The sequence below is a fragment of the Gopherus evgoodei genome, chromosome 1 (genome assembly GCF_007399415.2).
Source record: "Gopherus evgoodei ecotype Sinaloan lineage chromosome 1, rGopEvg1_v1.p, whole genome shotgun sequence".
NCBI lineage: Eukaryota > Metazoa > Chordata > Testudines > Testudinidae > Gopherus > Gopherus evgoodei.
Genome location: NC_044322.1, coordinates 258658957 through 258676339, shown reverse-complemented (window position 1 = coordinate 258676339; position 17383 = coordinate 258658957). Strand labels below are relative to the sequence as shown.

Here is a 17383-nt window from a genome sequence, read left to right as displayed (position 1 = left end):
TAAAGATTCCTGTATACATTAGCTGTTAATGCAGGATGCCTGATTGCAAGAAGTTACATTTCTATCTTCTGCTTACTTTTTGGAATATGAAAAGAGAACCCCCTGGGTGTGTGTGTGACTAATGGAAACTATCATACTCTGTCTGTGTATGCTATGCCGCTGTCTGGAATTGTTTCCCGAAATGCAATTACTAAATATGAACACGCACGCTAAGCCTCCTGCCCCTCGAAGGAAATATTATAAGAGCTGCAAAGTTTGCATCTTGACTGAAACTACCCCAGACCTGGGATTAATCAGATTGGGAAGTTTGGTTCAGATCAGGAAGTTTCTGTAATAATAAACAAAGTCTCATGCACGTTACATGTAACCCTTGCAGTGCACCAGGGAAGGACTTACTAATGTTGGTAGTCAGAACGCCTCTTACTGCGGAGTTGAGAACCTGAACTTTAACATTAGCCTCCGGTCAAAAATAATCGACATGCAGCTATTCAGCCTGAATGTAATTCTTTAAACCAAATGTACTAGCGGTTTTTAATCCAGAACACACAAACTTCAGGGTTTTGATCCTTTCTCTACGCTAGGGTAAGATGAAGGAAATGTTCCACACCACTGGAATAGGTACACTTGGGCTTACAAGTTTGATTGGTGCACTAAATACTATGGATCTGATCACCAGGTTCCCCCTCCATCCTTTTTCTGTGGCTCAATGAGCATGTAAACCCCATGGAACAGGTTACACATGAAAGATATGTTTTGAATATAAATCTTTAAGGATGTTTCCCTGCCTGACTGGATGAAATATGCTTTTTCGTTAATGCAGCACACTCCAAATTGCATCCTGGGAACAAAGGGGTTGGCTTCAGAACATGGCAACTGATCTTATTTTCTGCTTTCAGCAACATGGGCTTTTATCTGTTTCTTAGACTTTTATAGGGAGCCAATCACCACAGCAACTAGGCATTTTAAAGGGCCTGCTCCTTCACTGGTACACCTCAATATGGATCTCTGCCATCGTCCACCAACTAAGAATCTGGTTCCATGTATATGATGTGCTTACTTCATGAGCAATCCATAAATAAGGAAAACTGTAATTGTCTGTAACAGTTTGCTGATGATGAGTCAGCATAGCTAAATTAACGTACATACATGAGAACCTTTTTGTTCTATCTTCAGTGTGGAGTAGCGATTAAAGTGGGTATTGGGAGGCAGGACTGCTGGGTTCTGTTCCTAACTGGCACAGACACATGGTGCAGATACTGCAATTATTTTGGTCAGTGCATCTCTGTTGTTGGCCAGAGACACTCGTTAGATAAGAGTTCTTCCCCTTCTGTCTTCCCAGCACTTCACGGAGTTCCTGGATGAGTTTTCGCAGGATGTCCTAGGCCAGCTCTTGAATGACCCCTTCATGTCTGAGAAAAATGAGATGATGGAAGTGGAACTGTCCCCAGCATCCCCAGCTCCCCTCATCCAGGCAGAACACAGCTACTCCCTGTGCGGCGACTCTCGCCCCCAGTCCCCGCTGACCCACGTTTCAACTGATGACAACTTCAATGAAGGTAACGGTGATGTGGATGAGTTGATGCTGACCTTTGTGGAAGAAACTGTTGTCATGTGCATTACTTGTGAATGGCGTAATATCGTAGCTGCACAAGCCTAGGCTAGTAATACTTTTAGTAAAGTAAAATGTGAGCATGCATGAGAGTGAATGATGACTAAAAATACATGGGAAAAAGCGTATGTTTTTAATTTGATTATAAATCTGCAGACAGCGTAAACTAAGATTGTCACCAGGCAGAGAGGTTCTACTCAGCTGAAACTACTGACCATGAGTTACTGGAATTCGGCATATTAAAACATGAGCTTATTAAAGGGGAATGAGATTTGAGGAAAGTAGGCTATCGGGTGAGCTCTTTCTTATGAGCATAGAAGAAAGTTAGGGACTCATAAACCACACCATCCCAAAATCTTCAAATTAAGCTGCTTAATGCAAGACTTTTAAATCCAATGCTTGGCACTTGGCGCTCTTCAATCCTCAACAGCATTGAAGAAATTACCACCTATTTTGGCGCCTAATTTATTAGGGCTGTCAAATGATTAAAAAAATGAATTGTGATTAATCGTGCAATTGCACTGTTAATAATAGAATACCATTTATTTAAATATTTTTGGATGCTTTCTGTATTTTCAAATATATTGATTTCAATTGCAACACAGAATACAAAGTGTATAGTGCTCACTTTATATTTTGTTTACAAATATTTGCACAGTAAAAACCAAAAGAAATAGTATTTTTCAATTCACTGAATACAAGTACTGTAGTGCAATCTCTTTATCTTGAAAGTTGAATTTACAAATGTAGAATTATGTATTAAAAATAACTGTGTTCAAAAATAATAATAATAAAAAAACTTTAGAGCCTATAAGTCCACTCAGTCGTACTTGTTCAGCCAGTCGCTCAGACAAACAAATTTGGTTATAATTTGCAGGAGATAGTGCTGCTAGCTTCTTGTTTACAATGTCACCTGAAAGTGAGAACAGGTATTTACATGGCACTGTTGTAGCTGGCGTCACAAGATATTTACATGCCAGGTGCGACTAAAGTTCATATTTCCCTTCATGCTTCAACCAGCATTCCAGAGGACATGCGTCCACGCTGATGACAGGTTCTACTCAGTAACAATCTAAAGCAGAGCAAACCGACACGTGTTCAACCTTCTGCTGGTGGCATCTGACTCAGATGAAGAAAATGATTTTTTTTTTGTATTTTCGGATTCTGTAGTTTCCGCATCGGAGTATTGCTCTTTTAAGACTTCTGAAAGCAGGCTCCACACCTCGTCCCTGTCAGATTTTTGGATGGCACTTCAGATTCTTAAAACTTGAGTTGAATGCTGTAGCTCGCATTCGTACCTTCTTTGCGTTTTGTCAAATCTGCTGTGAAAGTGTTCTTAAAACAAACATGAGCTGGGTGATCATCTGAGACTGAAATGTGGGTAAAATAGAACAGGAGACATACAATTCTCCTGCAAGGAGTTCAGTCACAAATTTAATTAACACGTTATTTTTTTAATGAGCATCATCCTCATGGAAGCATGTCCTCTGGAATGGTGGCCAAAGCATGAAGGGGCATATGAATGTTTAGCATATCTGGCGCACATATACCTTACAATACTGGCTACAAAAGTGCCATGCGAATGCTTGTTCTCACTTTCAGGTGACATTGTAAAGAAGAATCGGGCAGCATTATCTCCCGTAAATGTAAACAAACTTTTTTGTCTTGGCACTTGGCTGAAAAAGAAGTAGGACTGAGTGGACTTATAGGTGCTAAAGTTTTACATTGTTTTGTTTGAGTGAAGTTATGTAACACAAAAAAATCTACATTTGTAAGTTGCACTTTCGCAATAGATTGCACTACAGTACTTCTATGAGGTGAACTGAAATACTATTAATTTTTACAGTGTAAATATTTGTAATAAAAATTGTGAGCACTGTACACTTTGCATTATATTTTAATATAAATCAATATATTTGAAAATGCAGAAAACATCCAAAAATATTTAATAATATTCAATTGGTATTCTATTGTTTAACAGTGCGATTAAACACGATAACATTTTTAATCTCAAATAATTTTTTTTTAGTTAATCATGTGAGTTAACTGTGATTAATCAACAGCACTATAATGTATGTATTTAGGCATTTAACTTCAGATGCCCAAGTCTGAAAATCTAGGTCACTGCAATTAAAGTTCAACATACTGCTGCTATTCACTGGAAATGGGATAGGGGTGGGGAAGTGAGACAAGAAGTGTCCAGTGTCATTTCTCTATGGGGTACTTGTAGATGTAAGACTAGAAAAGAACCTTTCTGGGAAATGAAGGAGAGGGGAAGAAAAATAAACCAAAATGTTAGTTAGCTAAGGCTTGCAGGAAGAAGATGAGGTAGCAAAAAAGCAGACTGGTTAATGCTGGAATGAGGTTGATGTGAGTAAGAAAGACTTCTATAAATATATCGAGGGAGGGGGAAAACACTAGAGAGGAAGTAGGCTCACTAACAAACAAGGAAGGAGATGTAATCAACAGACCAGATTCTCAGCTGGTGGACATGGGCATAGCTCTGACAGCTGAGGATCTGGCCCAATGATTCTAAAATGGTTGAGATACTGAATTACTTTTAGAAATTAGGCTCCTGGGCGGGAAATGGGGGAAAGAGTTGTGGACAACTGAAGCAGTAATAGAAACCTTGTGTAAATAGGTACAACTCATGGGGTGCTTGGGCATAGGGGAAGGGCTGTGGATCAAGGAATGGTGAGCATTAGCAGCTTTTCATAGCAGAGTTGCTGGCATAGGCACTGACTTGCAGAGCAGGGATATGAGGGAAACATAGGGGTAGGACGGGAGGGAGGGAGGAGATTCAGCCCTAACCTGCCTGTTCTGGTGGGGAAAGCATATGTATGTGAAGATGCTAGCAGGTAAGATAGAGCTCTGACAGCCAGTGGCTGGGAGGGGGATAGGATAGGACTGTGAATAATTGGTGACTATTAAGAATAAAAGCCTTGACAGACTTTCACTCATACTAACTGATTTACATTTCAAGGCTATTTTTGCAATGAAAAGCAGTACAATCATAAGCTGCATTTTTTTTTTTTAAAAAGGGGGGAGACTAGTGCTTAGGTTTATAGGATTAGCAGTCTAAGCCAATGGTCCCCAACCTTTTTCGTCTGGTGGGCACCAGACAACGAGCCACGAAGGACCATGGCAGTGGATGAGCATCCGCCGATAAGCAGCAATGTCAATAGGCGTCACTGCCGAAAAGCAGTGTCATCCAGAGGTGTCGCCGCTGAAATGCCATCGAAAATCGGCATTTTGGCGGGTGATGCCTCTGGATGATGCTGCTTGTTGGCAGCATTTCGGCAGATGCTCGTTCACTGGCCAGTATACGAGTGCACTTAGATGCCCTGGCGGGTGCCATGGCACCCACAGGCACCGTGTTGGGGACCCCTGGTCTAAGCTGTTCATGTGGTACTTAACCTTCAATAACCCAACCACACTTCCTAAAATCACTCAAAGGCACTGACCCTCATTGAGGACAACTGATGAAACCAATGAAGAATTTCTAAGTGAAAGTTTGTGAAATGATCTAAAAATGTTACTTACCAAAAAGCTCCAATATCACTCATGTTTCCAAGCTGCCTTGTCCGATTATCTTCACTCTCTTTATGTGGGAAAATTTATCTTATGGCCAGAGAACATGCACAAGAAACTTCAGATAGAAAGCATCTTTTTGAAGAAGTTGTAATGAAGGAAGTGATCTGAGCTTTGTTAGTTACCTTTATGGACAAGTCCAATGAAATTCAATAAGGGTGAAACACCAGGAGTTAAATAGGGTTCAAAGTGTTTGTTAAAAATCTATAGATTTTAATAGAGAATGATACTCTTACTATATAATTGAATAGATGGGTTTAAAAGTAGAAAATTAGAAAACTTTTCATCTATTAAATTTATATAGAACATTCCCATAAGAGCTGTTAAGATCGTAACTCTGGAGTGGAGTCACTAGCATGGCCCCATAGTCACTGTTAAAACAAAAACAGATTGGAGGATACTTAGGGGAAAACTTACTGCATTTATGGCTGCAAGATGTAGCACTCGGGGGTGTTAAATACATTGACTAAGTGTTGAACTAATTGTCCTGATGACTTTTGGAGGGGGAAAAAAATCCAGAGAACTGTGGAAGTACTGGAGGATATCGGGTTAAGAACTGAATTCCTCACTTATCTTCAATGAAGTGAGGTGTGGGTAGAGCGCAAGTGCTGATAATTCCTGTCCAATTTTAACTTCAGTCGTTGGGGGAATAATAAGACAAACACTAACAGAGCATCTGCATACGATTAACTGATAACAGGACTAGGATCAGAGGTGAAAGTAACTTAACCTGCTTACCTGTACACAGGGTGGCTGGGGTCCTGGGCAAGGTGTGGAGGGGGGCAGCTCTGGGCCCCAGAAGGGGCGGGGTTGGGGCCAGACTCTCCCCCTCACTCCCCCGTCAGCCTTCAGCACTGCCAGGCCTGTGCTGTCCCGGGCTTTGGTGGTGATTTAAAGGGCCTGGGGCTCCAGCCACTGGTGCGGTAGCAGCAGTCACAGCCGGGAGCCCCAGGCCCTTTTAAATCGCCGGGCCCTGAGGTTGCCCCTTTTGCCCTTCCGCCCCATCAGCGGCCCTGCTGGTACGATGAGCTGTGGACTGGCAGCCACTTTCTTACCGGTACACCATACCGGCTTACTTTCACCTCTGACTAGGATCGTCAAATTCCAGAAGAGGTATTGTGAAACAATCTTGCATTTTCCAGAAGAGGCCCTGGGTACTTGGAGTATATGTGTGTGTGGGGAGAGGGGTGGAAATCAAGCGATGAGGCCAGATAAGAGGCTGAGTGTAAAGAATGTGTCAAGGAATCGCATTCTCTAAAATATTAGCCCACTGAGCAGATGGCTTGACACCTACTGCTGTATATTTGCATTCCCTCCATGGAGATGAGTTGTGATCTTACTAACACCGGAGAAAATTCTGCAGGAGGGGAACAGAAGCAGGCTAGTTAAAAGGATTCTGCATATATATGCAGAGGGGATCCATAATGAGGAAAAGAGAGCTCAGAAAAAAAGTACAGACCAATCAGATCAGATTTTGATACAATTTAAGGATCTAGCCCTGTAGAACAGAGCACTTATTTTGTAAAACTGCATGCGGATCAGCATGACACTCTCTCCTCAGGGAACCCAAAACCGTAAGCCACCGTGTAGCTCCGTACGCAAGTGAGAGCTTTGCTGCTGCTGAACTGTGTCAGCTTCCTGACGCTCCAGCCTGTCTGCCTATGCCAGTCAAAACCTTGCTTTGCAGGTAACAATCAGTGAACCCCAGTTCCAGAGTTTCCTAGAGATGTCTCCCTGTGGTGTCCGGTCCCCCTCACTGGGACGCTCACAGAAGTTACTAAGGTTGCTGCCTCCAAAGAGACAGAGCACACACCAGCCTGTTAGTGTAGCTGAGGACTCCCACTTGACTTCAGTATAACAGCACTGAGCTGGTTTTGTAATCAAACAAAAATAAGTTTATTAATACAGAACACAGATTTAAGTGATATCATGCAAGAATAAAAGACAGAAAAGGGTTACAAAGAAAACACAAACCATGCTTTAGTGCCTAAAACTTAATTTGAGCAAGCTATGCCTTTGCCTAAAACCCTTTCTCACAGCAAATTTTCAGCAGCTCCTGCCTTTCAGGTCAAGAGGATTTGCTGTTCACAGGCTCTGAGGGTGCTGGTCTCTATGTCCCCTAAGTGATGAACATAGGAATAGCCATACTGGGTCAGACCAAAGGCCCATCTAGACCAGTATCCTGTCTTTCGACAGTGACCAATGCCAGGTGCTTCAGAGGGAATAAACAGAACAGGTAATCATCCAGGGTCCATTCTGTCACCTGTTCCCAGCATCTGGCAAACCGAGGCTAGGGACACCATCCCCATACCTATCATATCCCCCTTTAGTTGTCTCTTTTCCAACCTGAAAAGTCCCAGTCTTATTAATTTCTGCTCATATGATCCATCTAGTGATGGATAACTAGGCTATCTTGTACTCCCCTTGTGTTTCCCAGAGTCCATTGTCTTGGCCTCAAGAGTCAGGAAGATTTCCTGGGGATGCCAATTGTCCCCTGATGTGCTTACTAAGCTGTTTCCTCAGCTGCTTGGTAGCTTGATTGCTTTGTTTACCTTTATATGTAAGGCTTGGTCTACACTACGCGTTTAAACCGATTTAACGCTGTACCCGTCCACACTACGAGGCCCTCTATATCGATATAAAGGGCTCTTTAAATCGGTTTCTGTATTCCTCCCCGATGAGAGGAGTAGCGCTAAAATCGATATTACCATATCGGATTAGGGTTAGTGTGGCCGCAAATCGACGGTATCGGCCTCCGGGCGGTATCCCACAGTGCACCACTGTGACTGCTCTGGACAGCAATCTGAACTCAGATGCAGTGGCCAGGTAAACAGGAAAAGCCCCACAAAATTTTGATTTTCATTTCCTGTTTGCCCAGCGTGGAGCTCTGATCAGCACGGGTGGCAATGCAGTCCCAAATCCAAAAAGAGCTCCAGCATGGACCGTATGGGAGATACTGGATCTGATCGCTGTATGGGGAAACAAATCTGTTCTATCAGAGCTCCGTTACAGAAGACGAAATGCCAAAGCGTTTGGGGAAAAAAAAATCTACAGGCTACACAGTGCTGTGTGACAAGCGTAACGGGAAGCCAGAGACTCAAATGGACGCTCATGGAGTGAGGGAGCGGGGGGGTACTGAGGACTCCAGCTATCCCGCAGTCGCCGAAAAGTATTTGCATTCTTGGCTGAGCTCTCAATGCCTGTAGGTTCAAACACATTGTCCGGCGTGGTTAAGGGAATAGCTCGTCAATTTACTCCTCCCCCCCATGTGAAAGAAAAGGGAAAGAAATCGTTTCTTGACTTCTTTCAATGTCACCCTATGTCTACTGAATGCTGCTGGTAGACGCGATGCTGCAGCAGTGAAGAGCAGTATCCACTCCTCTCCCCTGCCCTGTGGCAGACGGTGCAGTAGGACTAGTAACCGTCCTTCTTATCAACCCGTGAGTGCTCCTGGCTGGCTTCAGGTGAGGCTGGCCGGGAGCGCCTGGGTGAAAAAGGAATGATTCTCGGTCATTCCCAGTAGATGGTACAGAACGGCTGGTAACCGTCCTCATCATAGCAACTGGGGGCTGAGCTCCATCAACCCCCTCCCTTTCCTGTGTAAAGAAAAGATTCTGTCCTGCCTGGACTGTCATAGCACCGGGAGGCTGCCTTCCCCTCATTTTATCTCACTAACAAGTCACTGTTTCTTATTCCTACATTCTTTATAACTTCATGACACAAATGGGGGACGGACACTGCCACGGTAGCCCAGGAAGGTTGGGGGAGGAGGGAAGCAACAGGTGGGGTTGTTGCAGCGGCACCCCCCATGAATGGCATGTAGCTCATCATTTCTGCGGGATCTGAACAGAGCAGCTGTACTCTCTGATACACTGCTTCTCTAGTACACTTGCCCCATATTCTAGGCAGGACTGACTCTATTTTTAGAAACCATAAGGGAGGGATTGACTTGGGGAGTTATTCCCATTTTTGCCTTTGCGCCCCCGGGTGACCTCAGCCAGGGGCACCCATGATAGCAGCAGACGGTACAGAATGACAGATAACCGTCTCTGCTATCATGCAAAAGCAAATGAATGCTGCTGTTTAGCGCTCAGTATCGCCTCTGTCAGCGGCATCCAGTACACATACAGTGACAGTAAAAAAAAAAAAAAAAAAAAAAAAGGCTGAACAGGCTCCATGGTTGCTGTGCTATGGCGTCTGCCAGGGCAATCCGGGGAAAAAAGGCATGAAATGATTGTCTGCCGTTGCTTTCCCGGAGGAAGGAATGACTGACAACATTTACCCAGAACCACCCGCGACAATGATTTTTGCCCCATCAGGCACTGGGCTCTCAACCCAGAATTCCAAGGGGCGGGGGAGACTATGGGAACTATGGGATAGCTATGGAATAGCTACCCACAGTGCAACGCTCCGGAAATCGACACTAGCCGCGGACCATGGACGCACACCGCCAAATTAATGTGCTTAGTGTGGCCGCGTGCACTCGACTTTATACAATCTGTTTTACAAAACCGGTTTATGTAAAATCAGAATAATCCCGTAGTGTAGATGTACCCTAAGTGTACTTTCTTTGTCTATGGCTTACAAAGATTGATCCAGACAGGTAAATATACATTCCTTTGTCTGTGGCAGGCTTGTTTATCAAGTCTGCCCCCAAAACCTATTTTAGGAACATAACTCTTTACATACCAACCATCCATACATCACACAATGATATTCATGGCCAGTGTGTCACCAGTTTTTGTGTGATAACTTACTCAATGTGTTTACAGTACAATAATAATGTATACAGTCAGTTGATTCAATTGTTTATTCTTTGGAATTCAGACCTCCTGTTTCCCCCATGGGGTGTCTGGACCATGATGTCACACACAGATGCTTTTGTTTTGTGGGGGAAGGCAATAACTTAGCATGCCTTTTTAAAAAACAAAAACAAAAAAAAACCCTTTAATACTCTGGTCTAGCAATAAGCATTTATTGCTCAACCACGCAAGGTGCTGAGTGCCTTCTACTCCTGCTGAAGTCAGTGTGTACTGACTGGGGGGAGAGGAGTAGGAACATTGTTGGATGAGACCTTTAGCCTGTAATACTAAGGGTGCGTCCATGCTGCACACTCTTCACAGCCGTGTGTGGGGTACATATGCTGCATGCTCCCTAGCACAGGTATAGATAGCATTCTAGATGGTGAGGCACTGCTTTGCTGAATAAAGACATGCCCGAACCCTTAAGGTGTTTACCCAACACAGCTCTCTACATACCCAAGTAGTGCCTTCCCCATCTGTGTTGCTATTTTTAGCTTGTAGTGTCCTGCTGCTGGAGCTGTTCCCATCCTCGGGGGAAGGTTCTGACAGGAGGGAAGCACTGGGGAAAAGCTACCGCTGCCTCCCTGCCAAATGGAACCTTTTCCCCACTGCTGTGTGTAGCTACACACTACAACCCAGATGCAGCCTGCTTTTCATTGTGGGGCATAACTGCACGTACCCTGCATGCCGCTATCAGTGGTGTGCAGTGTAGATGTAGCCTAAGTGAACGTATCGTATGTACTTTCAAAGGGAAGCAATAACTACCAGTTGCAGTCATTGCACCACAAGTAACAATTCTATAGCACATGCCTTGCCACCCATTACTTTGCCAAGGCTGCTTATTAAATTACCATATATACTCAATCATAAGCCGATTCGTTTATAAGCCGACCCTCACCCCCAAGATTGGTAAGTAATAATAGCAAATTTTTATGTGTCATTCATAAGCCGACCCTATAATTCAGGGGTTGGCAAACTGTGGCTCCTGGCCCATCAGGATAAAACGCTGGTGGGCCGGGATGGTTGATTTACCTCGAGCATTCGCAGGCATGGAGATAAACCTAAGTAAACAAATGTCCCAGCCTGCCAGCCGCTTACCCTAATGGGCCAGGACAGCAACTGATTGGGAAATTTTAGGGGGAAGAAGCTGAGGGTCAGGGGAGTAACCCCTGTGACCACCCCCACGTGACCACCTCCACGTGAGCCAGGACCTTCCCACACTCTCCCCATCCCATCCCTTCCCACCTTACCTGGGACAGGCCACGGGGGGATGTCTCTCCCCTGGCTGGAGCTGCTCCAGCAGGCCGAGTGGCATGGCCGCAGCCTGCCAGCCCCAGAGTTGCAGCTGCTTCGGCGGGTCGGGAGAGCGCAGCACGGCCAGAAGTGGAGAGACTCCGGCCCCACCTCTTCCCTTCTGGTTCTGCTGGCTGTGCTGCCTCTCCTTGTGCCCTATGTTGGGTGGGAGGGGGGAGGGCGGGAGCTGTGTCCCACTTCTCCCCATCTCCATACCCAATCATAAGCTGACCCCTTTCTCTGATGCTTCCCTTTTTTACTAAAAAAAAAATTGGCTTATGAATGAGTATATACGGTAAATGTTCTGATATATATTTGGCTGTAAACTAACTTCCTGAGTTTCTTTTTTATTTAGTTGTTTTTAACTTGATGTATTTTAATTATGTAATTCTAGCAGATCTGCTACTTAGCATTCCGTTACCACTTATGTATTATTTTTACTTGAATTGGGAGTGGGCAGGTGACTGTTAAATCCTTCGCTGAAGGCCCCCAGCCTTATGGTGAATCATGGCTCTGGTGAATCACTAAATATAATGTAGCTGCTCCATGGGAGGACACCTGCATAAAAGGCATGGTGGGGGTGGTGGAGGTGGAGAGGTTAAGCAGCGATGTAGAAGTGATTTTTTTTTCATTCCCCACATCCAATTTCCTAAAGGATAAAGTTGCCTTTTAAAAATATCCTTGGAAATTGAAGGTCGTTTCCCTAGTAACAGAGATTCTAATTTAATTTCACTGGAAATTGTGTTGCCGTCTTAGCAGCAGGTGACAAATTCTGAATAGTGATGGAGTGAAGAAGAGGAAGCCCCCTCTGTCCACCCACTTGGGGAGAGGGTGATGGAGTTTATATTGAATTTCTGCTGGAGGGAAATCCCTCCGTCAGGCTATCAAAGAGCCATCAGTGATTGGCCTCCCAGTTTGAGGCAGGGTCCTAGTACATGTAGTACACAGGGAGGGACTTGCAGAGGTTTCTGCTTCATTGTGTGTGTCAGTTCAGGACCACTAGGTTTACCTCTATGATCCCCAAATGGGGACCGAACAAAACTGAGCTCAGACCTGCTGCTTTAGAGAATAAGGTATGAATCCAAAAGTTCTTGTTCTATGAACAGATTACGCAGATCAAATGGATACATCAGAAATGTCTCTCATAGGGAGCAGTAATGATATAATACCTAGCTCTTGCATAATGGGTTTCATCCATAGCTCTCAAAGGGTTTTAAAAAGGAAGTCAATATTATTATCCTCATTTTACAGATGGGAAAACTGAGCAATGAAGTGACTTGCCCAAAGTTATTTAGCAGGCCAGTGGCAGAACCCAGAAATAGAACCCAAAATTAAGACTTACAACTATAATTTTCATGGCTATATCTTCAAGAAATGCTAAGTTTTAAATAACCTTCACTGCTGCAAGCACTTAAAGGCATACTTCACTTCACTTCTGTGAGTAGTCCCATTGACTTCACATGAGTAAAGTTAAGTATAGGTTTAACTATTTTCAGGATCAGGGCCTTATTTAACAATACATTTTCCTAGTTCATAATTCTTTTAAAGTTCCATGTATGCAAAATATATTGTTAATTTCTTTCCAAAATCTTTTCTGTATATTTGTAGGTTATCTACAGAACTCATGTTGTTTGAAAGCTTCAATCAAAAAATGTCTGCTAATATGGGTGCAATGCATATCGTAGCTATTTTGCAGCCTATGTGCAAGGGATGCCTGGTGTCTGTTGGAATTTTCAGACTCTATTGTGACATTAAATTCTGCATAAAATTTGTAAACTACACTGACCATCTTCAGGGCAAATCTGTTAATTTTTTTTTTTTTATGTATAGATCTGTGAACCATTTACTTACCCTTTGCTGACTATATTCTGGTGCTTTTCTAAGTTGGTGAATAAGGAGCAAAGCATAAAAATTGGCTGCATTCCAGCTAGACAGAGCACATATATGCCTGCGGAGATATGTAGACAATAACATGAAAATAGAAACTATGCTCCAGGAGTTGATGAGCTTATGCCAGAGTTAATTTCCTGCATTACAGTTTATTTCAACTTAACCATGAGCCCTGGGTTTGGGGAACAGTTGCAGAGGCTTCCTATGAAAGTAGGATTCTGAATAATTTCTAAGCGCAAGACATTCCTGTGTGGGGCATGCGGATAGAGGCTCTCACAGCATATTAAGATCTTCTGGGGAGTTAGGTCCCCTTTTGAAAGTTTTAAACCTCAAGAAAATGCCTTATTTGCTACTACAGCTAGACAGGGGCAAATATTTCCTCCCACTCCTTCCCAAAAAGTAGTAGGAGATAGAAACACAACAGAGGCACCATGGACCAGTGAATAGTGCAGCAGACTAGGAGATAGGAAAGACCTGGGTTCTATTCCTGGCTCTATCACTGACCAGCAGTGGGCAAATCTCTTCTTACCACCTTCCCCTTCTGTCCTTTGTCTATCTTGTTTGTTTCAATTGTGAACCCCTTCGGGGTAGATGCTGTCTCTTACCATGTTTGCTATGTACAGCACCTACTACAGTGGGATTCTGATCTTAACTGGACCTATGGGTGCTAATGTAATACAAATAGCCATACTAAAAGAGAGCAGCGAATAGCAGGAATCTGGAGGCTGAGGCTTCTATGTCTTGCTGGAGTTTTATGACCCCTGAGGAAAATGAAATACTTTGTTGGCAGACTCTGCCTTGGGAGCCTCCTGGGGGTGTGTGAAGGGAGAAGGGTCGGCAGCATTGTGATCAGCTAACTAGCTGTTCATTTGATAAACTGTGGCCAGGTGGCTGTACGTTCCTTCCCCTTATCCCTGAAGGGCTGTGCATTTGAGATTATCCTTGGTGCACAGCTGCCTTCTTCCCTGTGCTGCTGTACCCAGGAATGCTTTGTGGTTGCTCCTGGACTTGAAGCAACTTGCCCTGACTAAAAGCGAGAGTTGGCATTTGTGGCAAAAACAGTCTTGCAATTTTATAGCTTGAGGCGCAGAAGTTGGGTTGCCCCAAAATAATACCCATCCTGTTTTTGCCAAGGCAGTGTTATTCTCTAATGGGCTCTTTTAAAAACTAACAAACCAAAACCAAAAAACCAAGACAATGTGGAGACACTTGCAAAATCAAAGCTCCAGTTAATCTTCATATGCCTTATACAAACAGGGTCCTGTCCCATATGTTGTCAGCGGTTTGCCTTAAATACTGAATTAATGAAATGGAGGCTGCATAAAGTGGGGCAAATTCTTCACTGACCTACACCTGGACCATTCCCATTAATTCAGAGCAAAATGTTGTTTTTGAAAAGAAGTTCCCCATAGCTCATTTTGCAAAGGATGCTATCAAGGCTGTTTGTCTCCAAATTTGACCTTTTTTGAAAAGTGCATGTAATCCTTTCCCACTCCAACTCTCCACAATACATGCTTCAGTGCTCACTTCTCAGAGATGGAGAGGGAACATGGTGCAGTGCTTTAATGGTCCTAGATCAGTGGTCTCCAACATTTTTTATGACCAAGATCACTTTTTGAATTTAAGGGCAACCCAGGATCTACCCTGCCCCACTCACTCCATTTCTCCCCTCCCCTTGCTTTTGGTCACTTACTCTCCTCCACCCTCACTCACTTTCACTGGGCTGGGATAGGGGGTTGGGGTGCAAGGAGGGAGTATGGAGTGCTGGCTCTGTGAGGGGGTTCAGGGCTGGGAGTTGGGATGCAGCCTCCCTCCGGGCTGCACTGAACAGGGGGTGTTGGGGGCCCAGGGCCCTCCCACCTTTTGAAAGTGGACTGGCCTGTCCACTTTTCCCCATGTGCTCTGCTCCCGCCCCCATTCCTCCTCTCTCCCCCGAGGCCTCGGCCAGGTGGGAAGTGGCTCCCCAGCTGGGCTCCTGGGCAGTGTGGGGTGCTGCACTGCAGACCCTCCATGGGGAACTGTGGCCAATGGGAGCTGCAGGGGCGGCGCTTGTGGGCGCAGGCAGTACATAGAGCCCCCTGCCCCTCCAGGGCCACGGAGAGATGCCAGACACTTCTGGGAGCAGCACAGGGCCAGGGCAGGCAGGGAGCCTGCCTTAGCTCTGCTGTACCACTAACCAGGAGCTGCCTGAGGTAAGCACCTCCTGAAAGAGCCTGCACCCCACATCCCCTCCTGCACTCCAACCTCCTACCCCAGCTTGGAGCCCTCACCCCATCCTGCACACCAAAGCCCCCTCCTGCACCCAAAATCCCTTCCAGAGCTTGCACCCCACACCCACACTGCCTGCCCCAGCTTCAGCCCAGAGCCCTCTCCGACACTCCGAACCCTTCGGCCCCACCCCAGAGCCCACACCGCCTCCTGCACCCCAACCCCTGGCCCCAGCCTGGTAAAAGTGAGGGAGGAGGGGATGGAGTGAGTGAGGCAGGGCCTCAGGGAAGGGGTGGGGCAAGGGTGTTTGGGTTTGTGTGATTAGACAGTTGGCAATCGTAATTCTGTAGTGCAGGGATAATCAATTATTTCTTGACAAGGTCCAAATTTCTTGATCAAGGTATAGTCAAGGTCAGGACTTCAGAGAAGAAGAAAATAAGTATATAAAAATATTTTGGGCTCCGTTCAAAGCATCTGGTGGTCTGGATTTGACCTGCGGTCTGCCTATTGACTACCCCGGCTGTAGTGTGATCACTGTATTTCTGTCCCTTCCCCCCCTTCTCTAGTTAATTTGCCAGTCTGAAAAGTACCCCAGTGTTTGATTACCAGACAGTGCCTCCTTTGTCAAGACTGCTTCAGTGGCTTTGGTTTCATTATCTTTGGTGGTAGCGGTGGGAAGTGGGTGGGGAGACCATCTGGAAGTCTGTAAAAGAAACTATTTGTAGATGAATGCAGCCTCTCACCTGATGGGGGTGGGGTAGAGAGGGGTGGGATTGGCATCTAACATTACAGACTTAATAAACGAGGCTTGTGTTTGCCTCTGAGCGTGCTGAGTGGGGGTAGCAGGAGTAATGCTGAGCGACAAGGGCCTGTGAGGTGAGGGACGGACAGAGAGCACAAGGAAACAGTTACTCATAGAGACAGGGGCCAGCTACCTTTCAGAAGCTGCAAAAGAGTGTAAATCAGACCACTGAGTTAGGATATTATACTTTGCTATGAGTGATGCCTTCAGCAGCATGTGAGGGCTTTTAAACAGGCATGAGTCCTTTACAGAGTAAAGGGCACTGTTTGGTTCACTGTGGAGTGGGTTCTCATTTTCTTTCCGTGGAGATGGGGGTGGATGTTTTTCTTATAAAGCTATGAGTCCGCTGCAGTATGAGCTTCACCTTCTGTTCTAAGCTAGCACTCAGGCTGCAGCTTCACTTGTCAGATGTCACCAGCCTCCATTATTTTTTGTTTTTTAAGGGACAATACATTTGAATGTTGAGGATTGTGAAAATGAGGCTATTGTAGTATTCAGGCAAGTAGCAAGCAGCATACAGCTCTGCAAACATATCTGTCTGGCCTTTTAGCGCCATCGTGCTGTTCCAGTGGTAGGGCCCCCACCTACCTCTGCCAATGCACCTAATGTCTGAACAGCGATGCTTCAAACTACCTGTTGAGAGACAGTGGGTGGTGGTTTTAAGAAATGGACAAATGTCTGCTAGAGGCTAAGTTAAAAATTACATGGCTTTAGTAATGACTTTAAATCCATGTGTAAAATCAAGTCTCCATAAGAAAAAAGTTAGACTAGGATATATAATGTGCACTTAGGTTCATTACTGCTCAGTATTAATCCATGGTGGGTGGAAGGATCCAATGAAGGCCCTTTGTTGGAATCCCTGATGAAGCTGAGGCGTAATGGAACTCTGGTGTTTCAATGAACACTGCTAGCTCGCGAGAGTTCTGGCAGCCAACAGCAGTACTTTCAGTATAACACTGTCTTCTGGAGCCAGGGTTTGGAAGCCTTAGGAAGAGATTTGGTAGCAAAGATGACAATGAAATGTTTTAAGGTACACTCTGCTCTGGAGTGGTGGGGGACAGGGGAAGGGAATACCTGTAGCTTTCTGGTCAGGTGGGTACATTTTTCAGTTGCACACTTTCAAAGAGTTGATTTAATGGATTGAGATTGTTCCTCATGTGTATATACGAGATGATTGTCAAGAAAGAG

At 44.8% G+C, this 17383-nt stretch overlaps 1 protein-coding gene across 2 annotated transcripts in view; it reads left to right on the top strand.

Moving 5' to 3' along the window:
* The window catches only part of CREB3L2 (cAMP responsive element binding protein 3 like 2), a 115016-nt gene that overhangs the window by 67922 nt on the left and 29711 nt on the right, over positions 1–17383 (top strand). For both annotated transcript variants that reach the window (XM_030543893.1, XM_030543884.1), the window contains exon 2: positions 1340–1556. In XM_030543893.1, coding sequence (XP_030399753.1) covers positions 1340–1556 — 217 coding nt within the window. The remainder of the gene's footprint in view (positions 1–1339; positions 1557–17383) is intronic.